General features: G+C 36.8%; 2 protein-coding genes across 2 annotated transcripts; both read right to left on the bottom strand.

The window, feature by feature from the left end:
• Positions 1 to 251: 251 nt before the first annotated feature.
• Positions 252 to 2,278, bottom strand: LOC141610935 (protein transport protein SEC13 homolog B-like). The gene is made up of 2 exons (XM_074429248.1): positions 2,077 to 2,278; positions 252 to 1,500 (listed from the first exon to the last, which is right to left on the bottom strand). Exon 2 carries the CDS (start codon positions 1,467 to 1,469, stop codon positions 564 to 566), a length of 906 nt encoding a protein of 301 aa, XP_074285349.1. The 5' UTR covers positions 1,470 to 1,500; positions 2,077 to 2,278; the 3' UTR covers positions 252 to 563.
• A 1,529-nt stretch (positions 2,279 to 3,807) lies between these two features.
• On the bottom strand, positions 3,808 to 15,779 carry LOC141610934 (ABC transporter G family member 36-like). The gene is made up of 21 exons (XM_074429247.1): positions 15,111 to 15,779; positions 12,764 to 12,973; positions 11,919 to 12,003; positions 11,207 to 11,366; positions 10,936 to 11,012; positions 10,762 to 10,815; positions 10,128 to 10,218; positions 8,980 to 9,281; positions 8,193 to 8,791; positions 7,944 to 8,104; positions 7,602 to 7,711; positions 7,337 to 7,490; positions 7,104 to 7,229; positions 6,830 to 7,005; positions 6,400 to 6,732; positions 6,029 to 6,319; positions 5,482 to 5,699; positions 5,158 to 5,385; positions 4,891 to 5,062; positions 4,548 to 4,802; positions 3,808 to 4,377 (listed from the first exon to the last, which is right to left on the bottom strand). The coding sequence occupies exons 1-21, from the start codon at positions 15,476 to 15,478 to the stop codon at positions 4,105 to 4,107; spliced, it is 4,443 nt and encodes a 1,480-aa protein (XP_074285348.1). The 5' UTR covers positions 15,479 to 15,779; the 3' UTR covers positions 3,808 to 4,104.
• Positions 15,780 to 26,891: the final 11,112 nt, after the last annotated feature.

Below are 26,891 nucleotides of genomic sequence, written 5' to 3'. Positions count from 1 at the left end.
CCGAACTCGACATAAAAATACTATTACATGCATTACCCCCAGGACCTTGGTACCGGACTACCGGGTTAACTTTTAACATGGCAAATTACATATCGGCTCAACCATTCAAGCATATTCCATTGTAACAATTGCTTAAAATCTACTTTGTATACACGAGGCTCTATTACGAGAGTACTGCAGATCGGATGTTACCCATTCGTTCATATTACGCATAACTTCAAGAAAAAATCATGAATCAACAACCATTGATAGTCATGAAAGCCTCGAGGGAAACTTAATTCACAAGAAGCAAATTATTCATATCCAAATTATAAGCAGATGAGTAGCATTTTCACGAGCATATTAGCATACGCTACTCATATGGTCGCTGTCAGAAACAGAGCATGGCTAACTCAATGAGGTCATACATTTCAATGATCGAAAAGCTAACATCAAACGCATTTCTCCATGAGAACCAGAGAACTATATGATCACCTAAATACATGCCGCTCTATAATATAATTCAAAACAACGATAGAAGAAAAAGAATGTAGGAGAATGTAAACATAAAAAGAAAGTACTGATCAAGAGTCAACAGTAGTTACCATCTGCCACACGCCATCGACAGCTTCATTCCACAATGTGACATTGTTGTTACCATCAGCCACAGCCAGGATGTTGCCTGTTAGCGACCACGAGACTCTCCATACCGGGGTCTTGAAATCAGTCAACACCTTCCCTTCCCACTGATCACCTTCTCGAGCAACGGTCCATATGATGACTTTCCCATCTTGAGAAGCACTTGCAATGGTGGACTTGGGTAAGCCGAGATTCGGGGCCCACGCAACATCCCTAACCCAATCAGTGTGCATTTGGAGGGCCGGGAAACAATCCATTTTCCACATCCCATTATAGAGCTTCCACACCTTCACCGTGTTGTCACAACCCCCGGAACAAAGCTTCTGAACTAAGTCATGTCCTCCGGATCCCACAAGAGCACCAGGACCAGTGGCCGGGGCCCATGAAACCGAGGTCACTCCAACAGGGTGAGCTTGATCAATCCTAGTTGAATCCCACCCTCCATCAGACCTAGCCGTATACACCATAATGTTCCCATCAGACGAGCCACTTGCAAGACAAAGCCCAATCTCATAGGGTGCCCAACAAATCGAATTAACCGACATTCTATGATCCTCAAACACATGCGCTTGTGACCATTCATTTTGGCTCCCTTCCTTCCATATTATAACTTTGCCATCAAATGAGCAAGAAGCAAGCATAGACCCAAATTTTGGGTTAGCCCACGCAACCTGCCAAACCGGACCTTGGTGTCCACTCAATGTAGCAAGCTGTTGGTGGGAATTGCCTCCCACCCCAATAATCTTGATTGTGTGGTCAGACGACGCTGTTGCTATACGCTTCCCGTAATAATCCATCTGGAAATCATGGATGGTGTCTTGGTGACCCGTTTCAATCTTATGTACACCCATCTTCACACTCAACAACACTACTACTCAATTTCTGCCAAATTACAATTTGCAAAAGTTCAATACAAAATCAGACTGACGATTTCGTAACAAGCCAGTTATTCATCCGATTTCTTAGCAAATCAACTCCAGTAGCGAACAAGCATTGGGGTTCGCTGAAGCGATCGCCCCATAGGCGAATAAAAATTTGAAATTTTTAGCCATTTTTCGATATTTTCTATAGTTTACTTATTGCATTACTGGTTTCCGAACCTAAGTAGAAATCCTGGTTCCGCGTTTCGCAACAGCAGACAACCCAGTTCAATAGTTGGAACAATTGAATAGCCTAATTCCAATAATTCACTGATTTTTAATTTTTTGATGATCAAAACATAACATGGCATAAACAACATCGTCATTGTAAAATTACAAAAATTGAACCATCTTGGCATCTTTGATCAGATCAAAATCAGGAAAATCAAAAAGTGTAAAACCCTAAAACCCCTAATTAACGTAGTAAATCAATCAGATAAATCAATTGAAATAACTAATTTCAGTGATGATCAAATAGCAAGACAAAATAATTCGACGAAGCAAGAGAAAATAAAGGATGTGAGAGAGAAGGAAAAACCTGGAATTAGGGTTTGTTGATCAAAAATTGAATTGGGGATTTCTCTGCTTTGCTGATAGAACGACGGGACGAGTCAACCAACAATACGAGCGATATAAACCGAAATTGGGTTTTTGAAACGTGTTGGGATTGATATCGGGTTTTAAAATCGGCTCGGTTTGATATGAGTACGAGCATTATATATAATTATATATACTCGCTTTCTGTTTGTAGTTCGAATTGTTGTAGGAGATTGGAAATAAAAATTAAAGAGGAGCTAGCAAAAGCTGATTCGACTCGGGGAAATCAGCCTGATTTAGTGACCCATCCAAAATCTGATCCGATACAATTCGAACCGATAGCCGATAACAACCTTAATTTTTTTCCAACCCGACCCGACCCGACCCGTGACCCAATATTTTCTCAACCCGATAATGAACTAGCTTAATGATGGGTTAAATAAGACCAAAATGACATTCATCTTATTATTTTTATTTAAAATTATAATTAATACACTTTCACATTGTTTAAACATAAAATTACCATTTAAAATTAAATACAAAAGATAAAATATATGCTGATAACCTGACCCGATATTGACCCGCTAATAACCGGCCGACTTGCCACCCATTGACGACCGGCCCGAAGATACCCAACATGAACTGAACCGACCCGAACCCGTTAGTAGCCCGACATAACCTCGAACTGATATAACCCGACCTGCTTTGACCCGACCCGTAATCGACCTGATTTCCACCTATACTCGAAAGTAATAATTAAAACCCATAAGAGTGGAGTTCAGTGGTTAGAATTTGGGTGAAATTCCTAGAAGATTTCCCTCAAAAGAAAAATTTCCAGGAGACTCAGGTAGTAGGTTTAAGCCTTTTCCTAAGAACAATCTTATGCAGTATTTATGATCTGAGTCCATACCTTTAAGATTTCGCGAATCTATCACTCTCTGGTGATTTAAATGCCTTACATATAATCTCATGATATATTGAAAATCTCACACCACAAAATATAAATATCCAACCAAAATATAATTAAATTTATGAAAAAAATATGAGTAAGAAAATTACAATATTTGAAGAAAATATCATTATGGGTAAATAATTATTTTTAAAAGACAACTAATATTTAAAAACTTATTAATATTTTTTAAATAATTGCTTGCTATATATTTTCCATACTTTTGAAATTTTATTATATTGTTGATAGGAAAATAATTAGTTTTACAAGATCATTAATTTTTCCAAAATATCTGTTAATTTCCTAATTAAAAGTTATGGTAGTATTTACTCCCCCAGTCTCAATAAAATGTTTACACATACTTTATACACAAATACCAAGACACAAAAAGACAGAAATTACTTTTAATATTATTAAAAGATAAATTTGAGAGTAAAACATACAAAACAAAAAAATAAATTATTAATTTTTCTTTTAGATTTTATTTTATACAATATTTTTTTGCGTTATTACTTAAAACTAAGCAACAATGATACTCACGGTTTGTCATACGACAATAAAGGCGGATTGCTATTGCTTAAAACTAGTTGCAAGTAAGTTCAATTACCTCTACATTTTGGAACTACAACATTAAGGGCTCAATTTTTCATCAACAACTTCTAGCATCACTTGATCGCCCTTACTAGATCGCACGAACGTGTCATTATCAACACAAACCGGAGCGTGATCAATTGATCATGTGATTGAAGCGTGTTAGACTGTTAGCTACATCTTTTGAATCGATTGAGAGCCAAAAAATAATATTTTATTCAGGAAACCGATCATATACTTAGTTGATACCTTAACAACAACATTATCCTAAGGCCTTATACGACTCTTGCCTATGATTAGGTAACAGAGTTAAATCTACGCGGTCATTTCCTGCGTCGATCCAACACTAGGGTCTTATACTACGGAAAAACAATACACTTAGCCTATATATAGCCTACTCTTACACAAATCTCATATATACAACTTCTCTTCAATAAGACGAGGTCACTGGATTTCTTTTTCTCGTCGAAAATCAGGATGATGACCCTTCTATCTCATTTGGAAGTTGAGTGTACGAATGCAGTAGGCATACAAGAAGGCAAAGAACACGGTGAAGCCGAATAAAACGACAGCGACTGGTGCCATAAAATCAGGATCATAGCCGAAATGGTTTTGTATGTACCACTGTATTGTTGGCGTAGTAGTCATTCCTGTGACTTGGATCTGCTGTGTCAAATCACCGTACTGCGACACAATCAAGCCGTATACCGTCCAGGCAACCGGGCAAATCCAATAGTACCATATCCACCACTTCGGTATCCTCTGCAATCGCAACAACAAATTATCAAATTCTCTGTTATCATTCCTACGTATTGGCTGGTGTGATTGGTAAGGACTCTCACCTCTTAAACAAGTGGTCAGGGGTTCGATTCCTGACTCTAGCGAATGAAAAAGTCAAACTGAGAATTTTAGAGTATTTTGTAAAGACTTACCGGTTTAGGGATGAAAAAGCCGGAGAAGAGATTGAAGAGAGCGTAGAAGGCGGCTGCAAAGACCGAAGCTACTTGGTGGTTTGGCGTAATAGAGACCGTCATCATGCCATAATAGGTAAAATACAGGAACGAGAAGAATGTGATGTAGAAGAACCATAAGAATTTCGCTACAGTCCATTGAAAGCTGATCATCGCGTATACTATCAGTGAATAGTATGTCGTCTGAACGAAGATGAACGGAATTTCAACGACCACCTAAAGCATGAAAATGCAGGAAGTTAAATGAAGATGAAGGGAATTTCAACGACCACATCAAACCGTCTTATTTGAGAAAAACACGCACCTGTGAGATGGCATATGGCATGGCAGAATACATTCCTGCAGCTCTTTCTCGATAAAACACCGTTCTCTCAATAGACACAACCGGCTGGACTGTCCCACAATTACAGATCCCGACAAACAGTACAGCAGCGTACATTGCTCCGATGACTATGGTTAAACTATTGGCATTGTCCCTGAGTATTTAAACCAGTTTTTCGTCGATTAAGTACTAATCAAACTGATACATAAAATGAGTTAAATGGCTGATTAGAGGAAGAGAGGTACTCACATTTTAGTTCCGACTTTGTAAAAGATTGCTCCGACAATGAACGCAGCAGCCAAAGTGAAGAAATATCTGACAAGATTATAATCCGGACTTCTCCAATAAGTCCACCATTGTTTCCAAAGACATGCTTTAAATTGTCCCCATGTCGATTGTGCGAATTGACTCGTGAAATACAGGTCTTTTGCTCCTGATGGCGGTATGCTTAGATCCTTCACAAGCGCCTTGTTTCTCCTGCTCATTAAGTCGAGATTTAAGTTAAATGGGTTCGTTGGTCTCACAAGAACGTGTTTCGACTAATTGATTCCATTTATGTTCGGAATTACTTACTGGTGAAGAGCAGATGATTTGTAATATTCAGCGAAGTCCATGTCGAGTCTTATTTCAGCTGCAATAGAACTCACTTCCAACATCCAGGTTGCAGGGTTGTACTTCTCTGGTATTTTTGGGACACCGGGAATCGCCTCAAAGTACTCGACAACTTTGTGGGAGTTCTTACCTAATGGACCTGAGTAAATCACTTGTCCGCCTCTTTTCATCAACAATAACTACATTAACATTTAAGTATACAGTGAGTGATCAGAAAAAAAGTCGTAATATGCAGACGTCAGCTAATTCAGCTGGAGTAGCCAGTAAACATATAAGTATACAGTCAGTGATCAGAAAAGTCGTATATGCAGATGTCAACTAATTCAGCTGGAGTAGCCAATAAACATATAAATATACAACCAGTGATCAGAAAAGTCGTATATGCAGACGTCACCTAATTCAGCTGGAGTAGCTACATTAACATATAAGTATATAGTCAGTGATCAGAAAAGTCGTTTATGCAGATGTCAGCTAATTCAGCTGGAGTAGCCAGTAAACGGTGTTGTACCTCATCGAAGGCTTCAAAGATATCAATACTAGGCTGATGAATTGTGCAAACAACAGTTCTTCCAGTATCGACAGTGTTTCTTACGGCCCTCATAACAATGGCTGCAGCTCTAGCATCAAGACCCGAAGTTGGTTCATCCATGAAAATGATGGAAGGATTAGCAACTAGTTCCACTGCAATTGTCAACCGCTTTCTTTGCTCTGTCGACAATCCCGTTATCCCTGGTAACCCTACTATGGCATCTTTCAAGCTCTCTAGCTCTACCAATTCCATCACCTCGTCCACAAAAATCTAACATACCGAATAAATAAGCAAAACAGTTAGCACTCTACTCCAACTGAATATGTAATAATTCTCGGTAAGATTCTTACAAGTTTTTCTTCCTTGGAGACTTCACTAGGAAGCCTAAGGAAAGCGGAGTAGATCAAAGATTCATGTACAGTGACTTGGGGAGAGTGGATATCAGTTTGTTCACAATAACCGGAAATTCTTGCAAAAGTTTCTTGATTTTTTGGGTAACCGGAGATTCTAATGTCTCCTTCAATGTAACCTCCAGTCTTTCTCCCAGCAAGAACATCCATCAATGTTGTCTTTCCGGCACCACTGACACCCATCAAAGCAGTTAGTACTCCTGGTCGAAATGCACCTGTCACTCCGCGAAGCAGTTGAAGTCTGTCTTCTTGAACCCCTTGAGCCTTCATTTCCTGAAATTCAAAAAAAATTATCGATATATAGCTTGAAATGAAATACTGAGAGCCATCTAATGAAAAATGAACGCAATGAGAGGAAGTTCGATCTTACAGGAGGCATATCGACAAAGTAGTCGACACTGTCAAATGACATAGCTAGTGGATTGAAGGGAAGAACCATTCCTCTCTTAGGAGAAACTCCATTTGCTGCCTCGAGAGACGAATCATCATTTCTACTTAGTCCATTCGGATTTGATTTACTCATTATTCTCTGTAGTGCCATTTCTCCTATAAAATACAAAAACATTATGATTAGATGTTCATCTAGAGAGCGTGGGAACGCTTTCTTTGATCGCTCAAGAAAACATGTCGTTTAAGGCCATTACTTGTGTTGTTGCCATCGGAAGAGGATAGAGAGCGTGGGAACGCTTTCTTGGATCGTTTTTCTGGTTGTTGATATCCCATATCAGGTGCATCGTCTTTAGGAATTATTGCTTGCGACTTTCCATAAGCTAATTGAAAGGAAAACAGTAAAACAAACTGAATTAGTATACAAAGAAGATACAGAGTAACAGTTTATCCTGCAAACTCTATTTTAGTCGAGTTTTAAGATGCTTACGACTAAGGTAGCTGAGAGAGATGGTGTAGCCGACATTTGTAATGATTGTAAATCCAACAAGAGCACCTATTCCTATCCAATACCAATAAGGGTGTGGATAAACATTGAAATTCTGTAACACTGCCAAACCCAATGGTGTTTTTCCATCCGATCCCTGTCAAAAATGTCGAAACATGTTGTACATTAGTGTTTTGAGCCAGTCACCAGTAGCGTTTGAGGCACTGACGTAATGTTGTTGTATGTACTCCGTATTAAGAATTCATACCAGTTTGTTCATCCAACGAGGAGCGAACATCTCATTAACAGCCAAGGCATTGAATGAATATGACAAGGGAGACACCCAATATCCCCACTGCAACCAGCCTGGTATTAAACCTGATAGACGACATAATCGAACAGACATAAGTAAGACAATTAATATTAACTCCTGTATATTCAAAGTGTTTTCCTTTCATTTTTGATATACTGCCTCTGTCCCAGTCATTTGTTGTTATTTGATTTTGGCACAAAGATCAAGGAAAGAGGAGAGGGTCAGTTACTAAATGACATGTGGACCCAAAAATGGAAAATGACAACAAATGACTGGGACAGAGGGAGTAGTACTGACCTTTTGGAAGGATAAAACCTCCAAGCATGAACATAAGTAGAAGAACAAGTGATCCTCCAGTATTTGCAATAATCATAGTCCTGCACAACCCGGCTGAGAGACGGAATATTCCAGCAGCCATTTGTTGGATACAGAACACCAGTAGAAGATGCTTGAAGAACCTATAAAATGTAAAGAATCAAAGTTAGTCTTTTCCTCGGTGTTGACCAGCAGTATCCCCTACAGAACTTAGATTTTGCGAACAATTACCTGCTTGCCTCAGGTGTAAATCCAATGGAGTAGTAAGTCATACAAGTCCAAATTATCGACTCAAGGACAGATATAGGCAACCCGAGTAGGAAAGTTGGTAAGCTAAAAGTCCAAGACGGATGGAAAAGGAGATCCCTATGCTTATAAAAGACCGGTAGTCGTTGAATAGTCATGGCTAACTCAGCAAATCCATTAAACATGTTAATAATCAGACTAAAAATGAGAGCTCCCATGTAAAGGGCACCATCCCTTTCATTCCTAGTATGCATCCTTGTTCTTATAAACACAGTCGATGTAATAATGGCAACGATCATGAGTTGTATAACCTTGAATACGTAGACAAACGGGTTTCGCTTGATCAATAGCCATTCTTTGTCAAAGGATGCCTTAAGAAGCTCCTTGTATGGGACAGAGTATTTTTCATACACTAATGATGCTTTGTGTGATTGGGCCTTTTCAAATGGTATTGAGAGTTCATTGTCTTGTCTAAGCCCAACATGGAATTTCTTGAACCGGGTTGCGAATTCTGAGACCGGGATGTATCTGTAGGGTCTCGTCCTCTCGACCCAATATTGTTCTTGATCCTTCCTTGAGGTCACCTGTATTCAGGGACGAAGCCAAGATATAATGAATGAGAACTACATTACCAAACATATTTAGGTTTGAAACCAGGTCATGAGCACCACGTATGATGACTTTACCAACTAAGCTAGTTGACTTCTGCGATTATAACATGCTATGAGACCCGTCTTATATATAAAACAATTCGAGACAATGTTAAAATTACCTCTTGGAGAAAATCGGCGGTGCCCTTTCTTTCGGGACAACGAAAGCCACAAGTTTCGAAGAAATCGACGACATGTTCTCTAGGGCCTTGGTAGACAATTTGGCCCTCAGAAAGTAAGATAATGTCATCAAAGAGATCAAAGGTTTCAGGAGCAGGCTGAAGTAATGACATTAAAATGGTTGCATCAGATAAATGGGCTATTTGTTGCAAACATTTTACTATTTGAAATGTTGTTGAACTGTCCAGCCCAGTTGATATTTCATCCATGAATACTGTTTTTGTTGGCCCAACTATCATCTCACCTGTCATTTTTAAAATTAGTAACAAATGATCAACCAACCCGATAAGACTGATCTAAGACCTGAAATTGCATAACTCGATTATCACCGAAACACGAATTACGATTTGGGGGACGAAAAAGTTTCAATTGGTTGAACAAGTAATTCCATGAGGCAAAATAAATTCGAAAAAAGTTCGAAAATTTAGACCATGACTTTTGCATTTTTCAGGGTTTAGTGGGAGCGAGCGTCCCTGTCTGCTAGTCCCCTAAATCCGCCACTGTAAGTCTGTAACTCCTAGTGAGAGTGAGGTGGTTTGATGTGTATGTTATTTGCTAGTCCCCTAAAATCAGCAAGTATTGTTTAAGACGGGCACAATCCATCTTTAAGTTTAAGACGGGCAAATACTATTACATGGTGGTAATAAAGACAAAATTTTTGACATTTTCTAAACAACTTATCATGTATTTTGGGAGTATTTGACCATGTTAAAATTAAGACGATAATGCTCGTCTTAAATGAGAATTTGTACGTTTACAGAAATATTAGTGGTTGAGAAACAAATTGAGTACATTATCAAGTGTCACTATTTGTCTATTCAACATTCAACAAGAATATTGAATTAATTGCACACATGAAAGTCAAGCTTTATCTTGCTTAATTTGAACAAATAAAATAAAGTCACCTAACTTTTTAAATGTTAGAAATCAAATAAAACATTATATATAATGTGCCTATCTTTCACACACACCAAATTAAACCATATGTCTTTGATTCTGTATCGTTCTTTTTATGAGACGGTTTTATTTTATAATACTCGACAATTCAACAATCGTTGACTATAACTTCGAAAAATTGATATATAAGTACCTGTTGTAACACGTTTTTTCTGTCCACCTGAAATACCACGAACCATTTCATCTCCTACTAACGTGTCACGACATATATCAAGTCCGAGTATCTGTTTCATCGAACAATATATCAAGTTAATCTATTTACATACAAAAATTGAAACATTCTACTTTGTAAAAATGAAGTGTTGGATTTGGTTGTTCCATTTTCACTACCATGATATGACCCAATACACTAAAGTAGTTCACCAACCCAATTACCCAAATTGCAAAATTATTCTATCACCTATCTTTAACATTAGAATAATACAAGAAGAGAATTTTATGACCAAAAGTTTTATGAACAAGTCCAAAATTTAGAAAGTGAGGAGAATTATTAAGACCATAAAGTCAAAAAAATATGTACTTTTAGGTAATTAGTGCTAAATCTTGTCAACTTTAGTTAGGAAGTATCTTTAACTTGAAAGAAGCACAATTCTAAATAAGGAAATAGTAAGAGTCTCTCTCTTAGAATAATAATATTCATCTCTAATGTAAACGGATAAAATATCAGAGAGTTTTTTTTGTCTCATTCACCGTATTAAATCAGTTTTAAATTTAAAACGAATAACACAGTCTTGAACAATAATCCGTGATAAGGAAAATATGCTTACTCTAAGAGTATAATCCACAATGAGGTTGCTTTCAACCCCCTCCATTGCAGTTGCCTGAACAAGAAGTGAAATATCATCACAATTTCATAAGTAACTAAGAAACATAACAAAAATTAAGTTATGATCAATAAAAATACGATTAAATCGACTATGTTCGTTTCTATTTTTTCGTACCTTCATGAAAAGGTCAACTTCTGGGTCGGGTTTTAGTCCATGTTCCTTTTCTCTTCTCGCTAGCTCGGCTAGGAGCTCTGAAAGAAAACGCGATTATCACTCACAATTAATTAGGGTTGACCACGTGCACAAATAAAAAACCTCAATCACTTTATCGTGAGACAGTCTAATTATGCATTATGCACACATTTGATAACAATAACAATATCAAAAATTGGTAAGGAAATCGAAACTCAGTATCAGTCGATAATATTAAGGGAGTCGGAATTACCAAATCGAGAACCAACTCCTTGACACCTAGCAGAAAAATCAAGAGTTTCTTTGACAGTCATGGATCCAATATGAACATCATTTTGACTAATATAAGCAGATGTCTTTTGTGGTACAAATTCGTCAAGCCTATGTCCATTGTAGCTCACTTCACCTTTGACCTGTTCCAAAATTTGACAAATACTTGTCATCTACCCGTATAACACACAATTCCAATTATACTTTCAACTTTGAAGAATGTTTTATGTCATTATGAATTTAGTAATGTGTGTTATGCATGTATCGATCGATAGGTATGTCATTCTTTTAAACCTTAATCCTTTTTGTTTCGGAATGTTGTCGTTTTTATTTTGAACTCGTCAAATATCACGTGATAAGAACGTTTTTTGAAATCGTCAAATAATGGCAAAATTTCACCTCACAAGTCACAACCCAGGTCACAAAATCATGAGTTTTGATACCATATTAATAAAACGAATTACGTATTTGTTTCTTTATTATATGTTTATTTATGTACATATAAATATTGATGTAGATGCATTTTTTGGGATCAGAAATAATCAAGTATATTTACAAAAGGACCAATTATTTATTCCATTTTTGTAATAAATAATTTGTCTTTTCATATTTAAGTTATTAATGCATATCTTTAGAATACACATTAGAAGAACCGTTACTTATAATTTAAAAAATGCGAATTTAATATACGGTACCTTAAGAGCTGGATCAAGTTTCCCAGCAAGGGCTAACAAGAGAGTTGTTTTCCCAGAAGATGGGGGACCCAACAACAAGCACATCCTGCCACAAAATTTTGTTCACTTATTTATGATCAACTTTATAATTTGTGCAACATTTGTCAACATAAACATATGATCAATTTTGACACTTCTCCGTACATGATTAACAAGTAACAACCACCAACTATCGTGGAAAAAAAATTGACTCATATGACTAATCATTTTTAATGACATTTCTTATTTTTATTCAAATTCTTTTATGTATCTTTATGACTTTATCGCATTAATTACGTAAGCGATTAGCAATGCTTTAAGTAAAACACAAATTCTCATTGAAGACATGACATATCCGTCACAAGCTTGTGACGGATACCACTTTACCTCACAAAAATCTCCACTTTTTTCTCTCTCTCTCGCAACACTATTCATGCCAATTAAAAAAACTTTCTCCACTAACCCATTTTGTTACCATTTTATCTCACAAAATATCCGCCACAAATGGTAACCCGTCACAAGGGAGACCAATTGTAAGTAAAATTTCATTCTCCTTGTAGTAAAATAAAATTTAAAATCGTCCTTAAAAGTACTTTGTACTAATTTAGGAGTCACAAATTATACGAAGTAGTAGAAGTTATAACTATTAGGAATATTACGTAAATAATCTCGTAATATTCCTAATAATAACTCCACCGGTAATTTGGATAATATGTCACGTGTAATACTCCGTATACCACGTCTTTTTGTATAACTTTGTCATAGTTAAAATTTTAATATAGGCCCTGTTTGGTAAACATATTTAAGAAAAATCGAGATTAATATACCTTGATGGTTTAACAATGCCGGAAATGTCTTTAAGGATGGTGAGTTTTTGCCTCTTGGCCAAAGTAATACCAACCAAACTAATGAGTGATTCTGCAAAATTTCGAGCTGCATTTGGAAGAGTCGGAAGGGCTCTATTTCCCACATAACAATCCGCCTCCACGGTTAAATGTTCGAATCTTACTTGGACCGTTGGAAGTTGTATTCCCACCCTATAATCACAATCAAAATCATAAAAGGATAATGTTAAACACTTCAAAACAATTTAAACATGGTACGGGCCTAGTATCGGAGCTAAGAGGGATTAGCTGGAGCAGTCACCCCGCTAAACAATGAAAAATTTGAAATTTTTTAAAACATTCGATATTTCTAGTTTATCTTGTTATTTATATCATCTACACCATGACTTGTTTTAAATGAGGTAAATAAAATAGTCGGAGTAGATTAAAGTTAAACAAGAAATTCCAAAAACTAAATGTTTTTTTTTTCTTTTGGTACAAAAGATGGGGAAACCCTGAATTAATTAGAATTAATAATACGAGGGATAGCTACTCCGTCCGAGAACACATATAATAACCACGTAACTGATAGATGAACCAACTCAACCAAAACTTTAAGGTGATGGTTGAGGCCCAACTATTATAAATATTCCTATTACGCTCCCTCACTCAAATGCCCGTTGGGCTTGAAGAGTGGTTAGTTGTCTGCACCGCTCCCCATCACCGTGTCTTTGGGTTTCCACTTCGAGTTTTTGAGGGGTTTGAGGTTGCCAGGATTTGAACCGTGACCTTGGTCGCACACTCCCGATCTGTGATAGATGAACCAACTCAACCAAAACCTTAAGGTGATGGTTGAGGCCCAACTATTATAAATATTCCTATTAGTAACCAACATGTGATCAAAGTAGACGACGTGATCAATTTTGCTACTTTAGGCAACATATCAAATTATGGCTTACGATTGATATTTCAGATGATTTTAGTTATGCTATATTATGCCAAAATGCATTAAACGTCGGAATATTATAATTTTGACAAAAATTGATGCAAAATTAACGTGCAATAAAACGTCATAAAAGCATAATCAAAATTAGATAACTTGTTCCAACTACCAATAATAGTGACACATTGAGAATATTAGATGGGTCGAAAACTTATCCGGGAATGTTGTTGAGTCCATGTTACGAGTACTTAATAAGAATTGACCAATATTCGCTAAATAATAAAGCAAAATCTTAGTAGGACAAAAATTGAGGTTTCTCGTCGATTATCTGATCCTTCCTTTTTGACGGATCACATACAGATTTTTCTTTTACATTAAAAAATATGAAATATTTTCGAGATTTATGTTTTTTTGTTTCAAATGTACTCCGTATATACTTAACAAAAACCCATCTAAGGCTATTTAATTTATACATACATACAAAAAAGTTTTAGTTAATTATTTACATGTAACTAAATGAATTGTTATACATATTTTACCGTTTTACATAGGACTAACTGCTAATTGTCTATATGTTCGTATATTTATCCTCGGAATTGAAGAGAATATGTGGCTTTTAAGACTTTAACCATCAACATTATTAACAATTTGTTACTTGTTATTTACGTATTTTAGTCCTGATCATTAATGCATGGAGGGCTGGGTATCCTGGTTGGCACTGGCTAGCATGTTCAACAAAACAACAAAGATTAATAGCTAGATAAAGCGACTCCTATATTTATCGTAAATACTTTTATATCTCGTTTATGTTATAGGATGTAATCGTAAACACGATTACATCCCAAGTGTATATATATAACGATTGATACTGAAATGATTTCCTTGCGTTTATTCCTCATATGTTTCAAAACGTATATACTATACATGATAGAAAAATCGATATATTATAATTATGGACGCAGATAAATGTATAACATCTATATAACGATTTAGAACGATAATTTTACAAATTGTAGTGCGAATGGAATATGTCTATATATTAGAAACAAATCAATCTTTTAATTCATAGTTTTCTAAATTTAGTTAAACCACCAATAAGATCTTCAACACAACATGCATAAACAAAATGATGAAATTATAATCTACTCTATTTTTCCAATCATTTATTTATCTTTCATTATTATACTTCTCATAAAAAAATATAAAAAGTAAACAAATAATCAATACGTTTGGAGTACATTTTAGGAAAAAAAAAAACTATTACTATAATGAAGAAAATGAAGTGAAAAATATGAGACGATGAAAAAAAATTCATAAAATGACTGAGACGGAAAGAGTAAAATACCACTCACAATAAAATAAAAAAAAAGTAAATAAATGATTGAGACGGAAAGAGTATGAACTTACTTATCAATCCTGTCCCGAAGCTTTTTGAGGAACTTTTCATTATCTTCTTCAGCAACTTTGAACAATCTATCAATAAACTGAATTTTCTCATTCATATCAAGTTTTCTAACATCAACTTCTTTATGAGAAGAATTATCATTTTGATTATTTTGATTTTGGCTATTTGCATAAGATTTAAGTATACTTGTCCTTAACCTATTATAAGTAGGTAATTTTTCTAAGGCAGCCCATCTTAATGCTTCTTCATCATCTTCATAATTTCTTGCACTTCTTCTTGTTTGACTCCCAAATACATCTTCTACTCCCCATCCTGACCTACTTAGGTTTCTACTTAAGTTCCTTCCCCACCCTCCGTCTTTCGTACCCATTTCGAGTTTATTAAACTAGTCGCAAATTCGTCTGGTGCGAGTTGCGACTAGTTTATAAAATTTTGATGTAGGGAAAACAAGGAAATTTTTTATTTTTGAAGAAGTGGGAATAGTTGATTACTTGGTCCAGGGTTTTGGTTAAGTGTATTATGGGAATTGTTGGAGGGTATTTATATGAAGGGGAAGAGTGGGAGTTGGTGGTGTACTGGTGATATAGTAGAGTTGTTGAATGACTTGGGTCATTTTTTTCAATTATTTGGTGGTAATAGATAAATAAAATAATCATTGATAAAATATAATGGGTAAGTATGTACACTATTTATTGATATTTATTCTCACATAATTACAACAAATTGTCTTTTTCAATAAAATAATTACAATAGATTGTATTATCATTTGCTTTAATGGGTTGTTAATTAATTATCTGTCTCGACATTTTAGTAAGTTATACGTGGTTTACAGGGTACTATATATGCTCGAATTGTTTATCTAGTGTACGTGCACATAATAATAATGAAAAAGGCAGCGGTTAGGAGTTCCTCGTCATAGAAAAGAAAATTAGCTTATTTTATTCGAATTGCAGTAAAAACGTAAAGAAGTGATCAAAATGCTAAAATAAGAATTGTATTATTATTTGCTTTAATCGGATATTAATTAATCTGTCTCGTCTAGTATGCTTTTTGAGATATTTTATACTAAGTTAAAGTCCATCATCGCCCAATGTATATGGTTTCCATGATATTACGTATGTTCAGAGATTTATAGGTGTGTACATGGTAAAAAAGGCAACGGCTAGCTAGGAGTTACTTGTCGTAGAAAAGAAGGAAGAAAAACAGCTTATTTTGTTTAAATTAAAATGAAAACGTAAAGAAATGAACGAAGCACCTAAACCAGAAAAACGTAAGGAAATAAACTGGACGGTCGGTGTGAAGCATAATAATTCCTTTTTTTTTTTGGATGACGAGGGGGTTGAATCCCCGCCCATGATTCCCGCACCACCACACGGACCATGTAGCCACCCCCCCCGGGGATGCGATGGCAAATGATCATCGCCCCAGCTGGTAGTCGAACCCGGGACCTCTCAACTCCTGCATTTCTGCAAGCTTCAAGGTTTAACCCGGCTACCACTGGACTAACACCACTTAGTTAAAGCACAATAATTCGATAATGCATATATAGCTAATTTTAGAGCGGAATAACAGAAGTTATTAACAAGTGACAAACATGCAAGAAAACAAATTGAATAATGGCCTTATTCAACTTGATTTTTGCTCGACGAATTAAGAAGATGATACAATATCCACTTGATTTTGTAATTGTGTCATCTCAGACGACATTCCACTTTCACACTTTGTGGCAGTTAGCTAGCTGGTTGAATGTTACGTTGCTAGTATGGATGATAGCCGGGCATCAACTTGTATTTCGGATTCTTTGCGTACTTGTATTAGTTATCTTCAAAATGAATGACAGTGTTAACGTTAAATCATGCAACGAATACTATCTTACAACCAGTTATATAGTAGCATTGTACAACCGCCTTAAAATTATTGAGCTCTTACACAGTTATTGAGTTATTTTACAAGTTATTGAGCTATTTTACTAAGTTATTGAACTTAATAATTATTCTGTGAAGCTCAATAACTTTGTACCATAACTCGATAATTTTGTTAATAGAACTCGACAAATTTATAATAAAGCTCAGCTACATTAAATAGATTGTACATACAACCAGTTGTATAATACATTAACTGCAACAGGTCAAGGCTATGCCGCCCAAATAAAAGAGAGAGTTTATTTTATAAGTTCAGAGAAATTTCGCCATATAAACCTTTGACAAAGCATTATGGCATACTAGGAATTGGTTTTAGACCTGATAGCAATAAATAAAGTTTATATGAGATTTGAACCTGTAAGCTCTTTAGACCTTCTTTACAGCTGCCAAAAAAAAAAAAAAAAAAAAAGAGAACCTGTAAGCTCAAAATTAACTAATACCCCGTAACCTTTAGCTATGTAAAAATACTCAAAAAGTCATTAGTAGAGATCGGACCCCTCCCGACTAAGTGAGAAAAATACCACTGGTTCGGGGAAAGGACAAATAGGCTCGGTAGGCCGGGTTATGACCGTAAGAGGACCATTTCCAAATTTTGACTAAGATTAGGTTAATTATCCAACAGTGGAAAGGTGGGAAGTAGAAAGATAGTAGGAGTAGGTAAAGAAGAACAATTCTATTGAAGTTAGATAAATGGACTATACTTAAATACTTGATCACTTCAAAGAACGAAGAAATTAAAGGCAGTAGAAACTAGAAAGTACAATTATTTTAAGTGATCTCACAAACTAACTTTTTCTAACATTTAAAACACAAATTCAAAGTAAGGAATCATGAAGTATTTCAGTAGGTCTCTTTTTAGACGGTCTCAGCATAGAATGAGAAAATGTTAATATTTTATAATAATAAGACCATTTAATGATAAAGTGTTACTCCCTCCGTACCACATCAAAGGTAACACTTACTATAAACGGACGTACCACACCAAAGGTAACATTCCTTATTTGGCCCACAACATTACCAAGTTATCCTTATACCTATTTGATATTTACACAAAATGCCATTACATACCCCACCTACCAACACACAATTAAACACACAATTACATACCCCACCTATTTTTTCCCTCTTTACCCTTACTTTTTCCACATTTTCTTAAATACTCAATTTTTCCCGACGTTACCTTTGGTGTGGTACGGAGGGAGTATAATTTAAGTTGTCAATCTTAAAAAAAATGATGGTAATATTTTATTAGAAAAAAATTACTCCCTCTGTCCCGGTCATTTGTTGTCCATTTCCATTTTGGGGTGTCTCAGTCATTTGTTGTCCTTTCTATTTTAAGAATGAACTTGATGAGTAATTTGATCATTCTCATTCAATTTGTTCCACTTGTCATTTAGTTATTGGCCTTTTCCTCATTCCTTGGTCTTTGTGCCAAAACGAAAGGACAACAATTGACCGGGACGGAGGGAGTACATTTTATTGTAAAATGTTTACATAATTGTCCTTTTTATTTCAGATGAAAAAGGTCCGTTTAAAACAAGAATTTACCAGTGTCTTTTGTTTGGTGTAGTCGTGTACCTTTTTTCCTTGGCTCAAAATGCATGAAAAATTGAGTACAAAGGGTGACTAAGTGCTAACTTCTGATGACATTACCTAAAAATATTTGCTTATATCATGTTATTGTGCTACATAACTTCTTGTTTCCACACACAATTGTTACAATACTTCTTGTTTGTGGCTGACTTTTTAAGTTTCTCCTGAAAGTTTGTTGTTATATTTCTTCAAGTGTAAATGCAAAGACCATATTAACACGAATATATATACATGATGACAACGACATTGAACATATGATCGATGAATGTTGTGTATTGTTTTTCTAGAGGAAGTTGAGTTGAGTAGTGACATCTTCATTATGTCTCAATTGCCTCAGCCCAACCAACTACTATCTTTCGAGTTTCGATTTATGTATGCATATATTGCATGGCGTCTAAGACCTTGTTCAGCCATGAGCGTGGGAACCAAGGAACCAGACATTCAGTTTTGATCATCAAATTTACAAGCTTATTGATGGAATTCAATTCAAACTTTGAAGTATCGGGCCTCATTTATTTGCAGAGAACAAAGTCGCCATTTGTTTTAAGACTGCCCTAATGCATTTGTGGTTTTGGTTGTGAACAAATAAAAATGTCGAAAACTGATATAAATACTGAAAAATCTCCTATTTCGCTCAGGTTAACCTTAAATCCGTAATCCAGTTTTATAAATTCTTCTCAAAAAAAAAAAGAAGCAAATGGAGCCAATCGAGTAAAAAAACAAAGGAAATATTGAGAAAACACACATTACAAATTGATCATGACATTTCCAAAACAATTTTACATACATTGACATGAAATTTGCCTAGCTAGCTAGGGCATGTTCTTCTTAACTTAAATTTTGTTTTAGTTGAATTAATTTTTTTTAATTTCAATTCATTTTACTTTAAATAGTTAAAGTATAAAAAATGGACATAGAGGGAAAGGAATCCTTGCAATTTTAAATTACTAGCAAAGACAAACGCATCACCCTCTTTTCCTATTTCTACAAATATTTACCTTCAAACAAAGCACTAATGACTAAATATAAAGTTGTTGGTCTTGTCGCATTATTTTGGTTTTTATTTCATTGATTTGACTTCACTTTCATTTTTTTTTTTTAAATAAACTACTTCATTTTAATTTTTCGCTTTGCTATTATAGATGGTTTACAATATACTTCGTACTTTTTATGTTGAGTTAATAGTACAAAATAAAATTGACTCGTCAGTTGCATTGTAAATATTAAAATTATAGTTGTTAATCTTTGATTAAAAAAACATTTTATAGATAGTCAAATTATAAAAAAAAAAAAAAGATAAATATCAACTGAAATATTACAAATATAAGATGTTTCTATTGTTATAATTAAAATGATGATTCTCAACTTGAAGTCACGAAACAAAATGTTTACCAAATCAACTAATCATTCCTCGATCAAGTGAGTTACTGAATTACCTCACCAATGTCGTACCTTAAGACAAAGGTAAATATTATATATCCATCTGATATCACTTATAATACGATACAATCTCTCAAAGGATTTATAATATGAAGTTGAAATCTAAAACAAATAGGGATTAACATATTAATTAAAGCCCTTTTTTTGGGTATATAATTAAAGCACATTAATATGCTTCCTTATTTCTTTCCAAAGCGTCTTGCTTGTGACGGACAATATCCGTCACAAGCTGAAGACCTCTCACAATAAAGTAAGTGGGTTGGCAAGTGGGAGGGAAAATGGAGCACCCATACATATTGCCACTTGCATCTTGTGAGAGGGGCACTATCCGTCTTCAGCTTGTGACGGATAGTGTCCGTCTTCAATGAGATTTTGTGATTTCCTAATTTTACATGGTCCAAAAAGATAACTTACACTTGAGTTGATAAAGTCATTGATGGAGTAAATAAAATATGGTGCTAATTAGCAAACATTACGTAGAGTACTTTTTATACCAACCAACGGTTGACGCAGTAGTAGTATGGGGCTGCGCTTGGTAGGGAGGTCTGCGGATCGATCCCCCACAACTGCGATTGGGAGGGGTTTAAATACTGTAATCCTTGGACATGCCCCAAAATTTGGATTAATCGGCCCAATGTGGTTCGGATTACCGGATGGTTTAGACAAAAAATGTAGAGTACTTTTTATACGGAACTCCTAAGATTTGCATAATTCATGTGAATTTTCGTATCATGCTTTTCTTCAACTACTACGTCCACATTTCCTACGTTGTGGGACATAACACTTTAGCCTAGTCCAAACATATTGTAGATCGTATCCACTAATAATTACAGTATAAATAAAAGTGTCATTATTCCATTATCTAATACTTATTAATTGTGTAAATTGATTAGATATGTGCATCAAACTTGGCGGCCTTAAATTATATATTAAAAAAAGTAATATGTCGATTTACGGCTTAAATTGGGCCCAAGGGCTCAAGGCTAGTACATAAATAAGTAAAACAAACAACAAGTGACATCACTGGCCCAATTGGGCCCAAGGGCTCAAGTCAAATCCTCCTTGACAAATCCTCCCTTGCTGCCAAAGCCTTACACAGTAAATACCTTACCCCCCGTCCCCGTTCCTTCTCCTATGGTTCCCATATTTGGAAAAATGTGGGAATCGGGTGGGGCTTCCTCAAAAATAATCTCACCTGGTCTATTGGAGATGGCTCCACTATCCGATTGTGGGATGATCCTTGGACCAGTCTGGGGCCTCTCCGGGCTGTCATCACTGGCCCTCTTAGTTTTACTTCCTCTACGGCGAGACTTTGCACCATCATCACAAATGGTACTTGGTCTTTTGACTCCCTCGACTTTGAGCTCCCCGATCATATTACCCAGATCATTCTCTCAATCCCAATCCCCTCCTCCCCTCGAGGTGACATTCTCTCCACCTCCCTTGCCCCCAAAGGCAAGTTCTCTGTGGGGGACACCTACCACCACCTCTCTGGACCCCCAATCCCCCCTTGCCACCCTTCCCCCCCTCTCCCCGGACTTGTCATGGCTGTGGGACCTCCATACTCAACCTAGGATCAAAGTTTTCCTTTGGCTTGTGTGGTGGAACAAATTACCACACAAAGCTTCTCTTTTTGCCAGAAACATCATCCCTTGCCCTTCTTGCTCTCTCTGTCACAGTCCCTCCCTCCCTGAGACTTCTCTCCACGTCCTCCGTGATTGCAGTCTCGCCTCTGACTTTTGGGCCTCAATTAAAGTCCCAAATTCTTTCTTCGCCCCTGACCTTCACTCCTGGATTTTTGACAACTGTAATTCCCCTTCCCCTTACTGGAACACCCTCTTCACTTTTGCCATCTGGCGCCTTTGGATGAGGCGCTGCGACTTTATCTTCTCCCCTTCTAACCTCTGGCCCTCTCCTTCTTTCTGCACCTCTATCTTCTCCCAAACCTTTACCTGGACTAGAGCCAATGACCGCACCCCCGCTGCCCCGTGCACCGGTACCACCCCCCTTGATGCCTTTTGCTTTCCTATTAGCTCGGCCCCTCCGCCGCAGGGTTGGCTCAAAGCCAACGTTGATGCGGCCCTTTCTCCCTCTTCTTGTTTAGCCAGTTTGGGGTGTGTCATTAGAGACTGTTTTGGGTCTTGGGTTTTAGGGTGGTCACTCCGCTTCCCTGGGAGCGACCCTTTCCTGTGTGAAGTTCTTGCCATCCGTGATGGGCTTGTACGTTCTAGTGTCCTTGTGAACAATGTTTTGATTGCGTCTGATTGTCTGGATGCCGTCAACTCTATATTGCAGACTACTGCCCCTTGTGGTCCGTATACTAACATCATTCTTGAGTGTAGGGCCCTCTTGCAGGACTCACCCCATTTGAAGCTGATTTTTGAGAAGAGGACGGCTAACCGTGTGGCGGATGCTATTGCACATCACTCCGTCCATGATACTAGTTCTCTTTTAGGTTGTTTTGAGTGGGCTCTTGCCCCTCCTTTTGTTGTTGAACTTTGTATTAGTGACTCTGTTTTGGCCTCTGTGCCTTTATCCCCCGACCCGCCCCCGTGATGTACTCTAAACTTTGGTTTCTTTAATACATGTTCCTTTCATCCAAAAAAAAAAAAAACAAGTGACAAAATTGAAACTAATAATGGAAAAAGCACCTTCTAAACTTGTTTTCCATCATCCAAATTTCAACATAATCAATTTTTTGACCATATAATAATTGATTTCTTTTTTGAAAGCTTTTAAATAACGCATATTTATGTTAATATATAGCTACTTATTATAAAGTTTATTTAAGTAGGGAATTTTTAAACCGTGTGCAGAGATGGAGCAGGTGAACGAAAAATTGTTTGCTTAAATTCAATAATTTACTAAGTAAAAGTTTTTAATAACGTTTATTCGTGTAAATATATATAGGTACAGCTTTCTGTGTTTTTCCTGATCTTGTTATTGTTGATCGTTAATTACCTAAAATGAGTCTTTACTTTTGTATTTATTATCATATCTCATTTAATTTTTAAGAGTGATTTGTATCTGTTTTATTAGCTCTAGTACAATTTTTATTTTAAATTGTAAAATGCTCTCATTGTAATTTTGTTATGAGACCATTAAAGGATATAAAAGTACTCCTAGATAAAATCTTTTAGGAGGAGCAAAATGTAAGCAAGGGAGTAAACTAAAATGTGAAAGAAAATTAAGAAATAATTAAAGTTCAATTTTATTTTATTTTTGCATTGTTTCATTTTGTGATTGCATCATTAAGGGTCAAATAGGTCAATTATTCTTTTTACTCACCCGTTTCCACTAACATTATTCATCTAGTTTCCAAAGTTTTGACCTTATTCATTTTCCACTTTTGGTTGGTGTTGACTGTCTGTACGACCACTACAATCTTATTCTTGAAACCTTTTCTTCACTACTACTCATTAGAGATCGAAAATGTCCCCTCTCAAAGTTGCTAAAAAGTACTCCCTCAGAACTCAGTCCGTTCGTTCCGGTCAATTGTTATTCTTTGGTTTTGGCAGAAAGATCAAAAAAAGAGGAGAGACCAATTACTAAATGACAAGTGGACTAAATTGAATGTAAATGATCAAATTACTTATCAAGTTCATTCTTAAAATAGAACGGACAACAATTAACTGAGACACCCAAAATAGAATAGGACAACAAATGACTAGAAAAGATGAGTAATTAGTGTTGGGATTTTGGAGGTCATTAGGTTAGAACACCAAAATAAAATAAAATAAAAGTTAAAAAAGCTTATTTGAGTTGCTAAAATTGCTACAACCTCTACGTTTTATATACGAGTGCGTCGTTCTCACATTCTGATATCTCGATTAGCAGACTCGATATCAAAATATATGAGTAAAAATTATAAAATGTATATATGCAAATGAAAAAATCGTAAGGAATTTCATAATACTCGCAAAATGTTTATAATTTTGAAATAATATTTTAATAAAAAATAAGTTAAAATTACAAACTCACTTTGAAAAATAAAAACGTCATACAATGTCTTTTGATTCATCCTAATGCCTTTTTATACTAAGGCTCTGTTTGGTAGCTGAAACCTGAAAAGGTAGCTGAAAACTGAAAAGCTAACTAAAACTTGAAAAGGTGACTGATAAGGTAGCTGAAAATTAGGAACTGATAAGGTAGCTAATTATATAAAAAGATGTTTGGCAAACTAAGGCTCCGTTTGGCAAGACATTTCAGGTATCTGTTTTGACTGAAGTAGCTTTTTTGAGAAAAATTTCAGCTAGCTTATTTTTCTGGAGGTGTTTGGCAAGTAGCTTATTTGCTCAAATAAGCTACCTGAAATGAAATGCTCCCTAGGTAACATTTCACATTTCAGGTACCTGATTCTTGGTAATATTACCGTTTTACCCTTTCAGTTTATAATATATTAAATAATTATTATATACTTTTACGTCATTTTACCAAAATAAGGTACCTTTTCAGTTAGTTTGCCAAACAATTTTTTATATAATCAGTCACCTTATCAAGTCCTAATTTTCAGTTACCTTATCCGCTACCTTTTCAGGTTTCAGGTAGCTTTTCAGTTTTCAGATAGCTTTTCAGGTTTTAGCTACCTTTTCAGGTCATTTTACCAAACAGAGCCTAACTGAAAAGCTAACTGATTTTGATGAAATGACGTAAAAAGATATGATAATAATTTAATAGTATAAATTTAAGGGGTAAAAACGAAAAATCAAATCAAATCAGGTACCTGAAATCTCAAATGTTACTCTAGGTAGCATTTTATTTCAGGTACCTTATTTGGTTAAATAAGCATGTTCCGGGTGTAATTCCAGAGCAGATTTGTTACCACGTAAGCTTGTAGAATGATGGCTTTGCTTGACTCTTCCTTTCGGCCTCTCCTGAAACAATGAACAAACTGAGGGCTCGGCTTGGTACCGAGCGTACTCACTCCGACGCTCAAGTCAGTAAACTTAAAAGGGATTAAGTTGTGTGTTACTTGGCACAAAGTATATTGTAGAGAGATAAAGGAGTTTATACCAGATTAGTGTGTTTTACTGATTATTTTCGGATCCTTGCCTCAATGAGGGTTGAGGAGTATTTATAGACTTTCACCTTTTGTCACGTAGTGGCCAAGTGGCAGAGCAGGTGGAAAGACTGTTCTACCCTCGGCCGAGGGACCCATGGCAGGCCGGCGGACCTGGTTGACTTCATGCCGAGGGGTCTTGGATATGAGTACGCGGATAAGCCTCCCGGCTGGCTAGTTGCCTAGCCGAGACCCAAGTGACAGGCCGACAGACTGCGTCGGTTAGACTGTCTAATACGTTGACTTGTTGTGGATGTCTTTTACCTTTGCTCAATATGTTGACTCGGTCAGCGGGTGCAGAATATGCCCCATCAATTTGCCCCCAGCGTAGTCTATGCTGTGGTATGGACCTTCGATGAGTGTTGAGCGTATTCTGCGCAAGTTGAAATTTCTTCCCGCTTCTTCTTCTTCCTCGACTTGGTTCTGCTCGGCCGTATCGTATCCCCCTCCACATGGATGTGTAAAGGGCATCAAATGTGGAAAAGAAAATGGTCTTTGGCCGAGACCGAGGTTGTGAGTGCCGTGTGTTTTTGATTGCCCCAGGTCTCTTGCCAAGCTTGGTTGAACAGCGGGCCGTTTGGCAAGTAGATACCAAGGATCGCGTTGAAGAAGATACGTCGATTGGCATTCTGTCAAGGAGCGTGTTGAAGAAGTTTTGTAACTGTTTGTCGATTGACATTCCATGGCTGCATGCTTGACACGTGGCTCGGCGTTGATTGGTTGACGCTTCCTGGGCTTTGCTCTGATTGGTCGGATTGAGTGGGCTTTGCTCTATAAATAGGGCAGTTAGCCCCTCATTTTGGCCTTCCAAATTTCATTTTCTCAAAAAATTTCCTCTCGTTTAGTTTTTCTTTCGCAGAGTTCCTTTCTCTTTCTAATTTCTCGAAGCGTTACTCGGTGTAACATTTCCTTCCAAGGTAATCAAACAAATTCTTCAATCTTTTTCTTGTTAAATATTCGTTGTCATGTCTTCTGCTGATGCCGGACCTAGTAATCCTGCGCCGGGGGGTTCCCCGTCGCGCCTTGATGGAGAGGAGGCACTGGCCGCCATCCCGATAAGGTCCGGGGGCCCTAGATCTCCTTCTCCTGAGGTTGATCCCAAATTTCTGGAGGGTTTTGAGGATGATGATGATGGTGATGATGACGGTGACGATGTTGATGATGATGGTGATGATGAGGAAAGGACTCATTCCGATGAGGAGAGGCCGCATCTCTTGGATCAAGGCGACGCCTGTAAGATCGGTCCTGATCGTGCTTGGACGAACAAGTTCGCCGATTGTTCTGTTACGAACTTTTCGAACATCATTTCTCCTTCGGCAGGGAGTATAGGATTGTTATTCCTAAAGAGGGTCAAGCCGTCTGTTGCCCTCCCCGGGTTGTATCGGCGTATACATCGAGACACCGGAGTAGGGGCTCCGGTTTCCTCGAATGCATACGTTCTTTGCCATAATTAAAGCAATGAACGTCGCATTGTGGTACAGCTGCATCCGTTGGCCATTAGGACGATTGTTGGCTTTGTGTGGCTATGCCAGTTTAAGGGGGAGGCCCCAACGGTGAACCTCTTCCATCGGCTTCATCACCTTCGAAAGAACATCCAAGGTGGCACGGGGTGGTATAGCATACAGACTGAGTCGGGTTATATCACCGTCTCTAAGCTTACTTCCTGCAAGGACCGGAAGGTGCGGTGGGTATACGTCGAGGTTCCGGAGGATTATCCACTTTGCCCCGGTCCTTCCAAAGACCGTGTCAATTTGCGGTGTGAGAGTCGG

This window comes from Silene latifolia, chromosome 11 (genome assembly GCF_048544455.1).
Source record: "Silene latifolia isolate original U9 population chromosome 11, ASM4854445v1, whole genome shotgun sequence".
NCBI classification, from domain to species: Eukaryota; Viridiplantae; Streptophyta; class Magnoliopsida; order Caryophyllales; family Caryophyllaceae; genus Silene; species Silene latifolia.
This window is presented reverse-complemented; position numbering and strand designations above follow the sequence as displayed.

What these genes read in the sequence shown, in the direction of transcription:
- LOC141610935 (XM_074429248.1), bottom strand. Translation starts at nt 1,469, where the DNA reads ATGGGTGTACATAAGATTGAAACGGGTCACCAAGACACCATCCATGAT.
- LOC141610934 (XM_074429247.1), bottom strand. Translation starts at nt 15,478, where the DNA reads ATGGGTACGAAAGACGGAGGGTGGGGAAGGAACTTAAGTAGAAACCTA. An exon ending in TTGTGGATTATACTCTTAGA is followed by an intron (nt 10,219 to 10,761) that starts GTAAGCATATTT and finishes TCGATGAAACAG; the next exon opens with ATACTCGGACTTGATATATG. An exon ending in TCTCCAAGGAAGAAAAACTT is followed by an intron (nt 6,320 to 6,399) that starts GTAAGAATCTTA and finishes TCGGTATGTTAG; the next exon opens with ATTTTTGTGGACGAGGTGAT.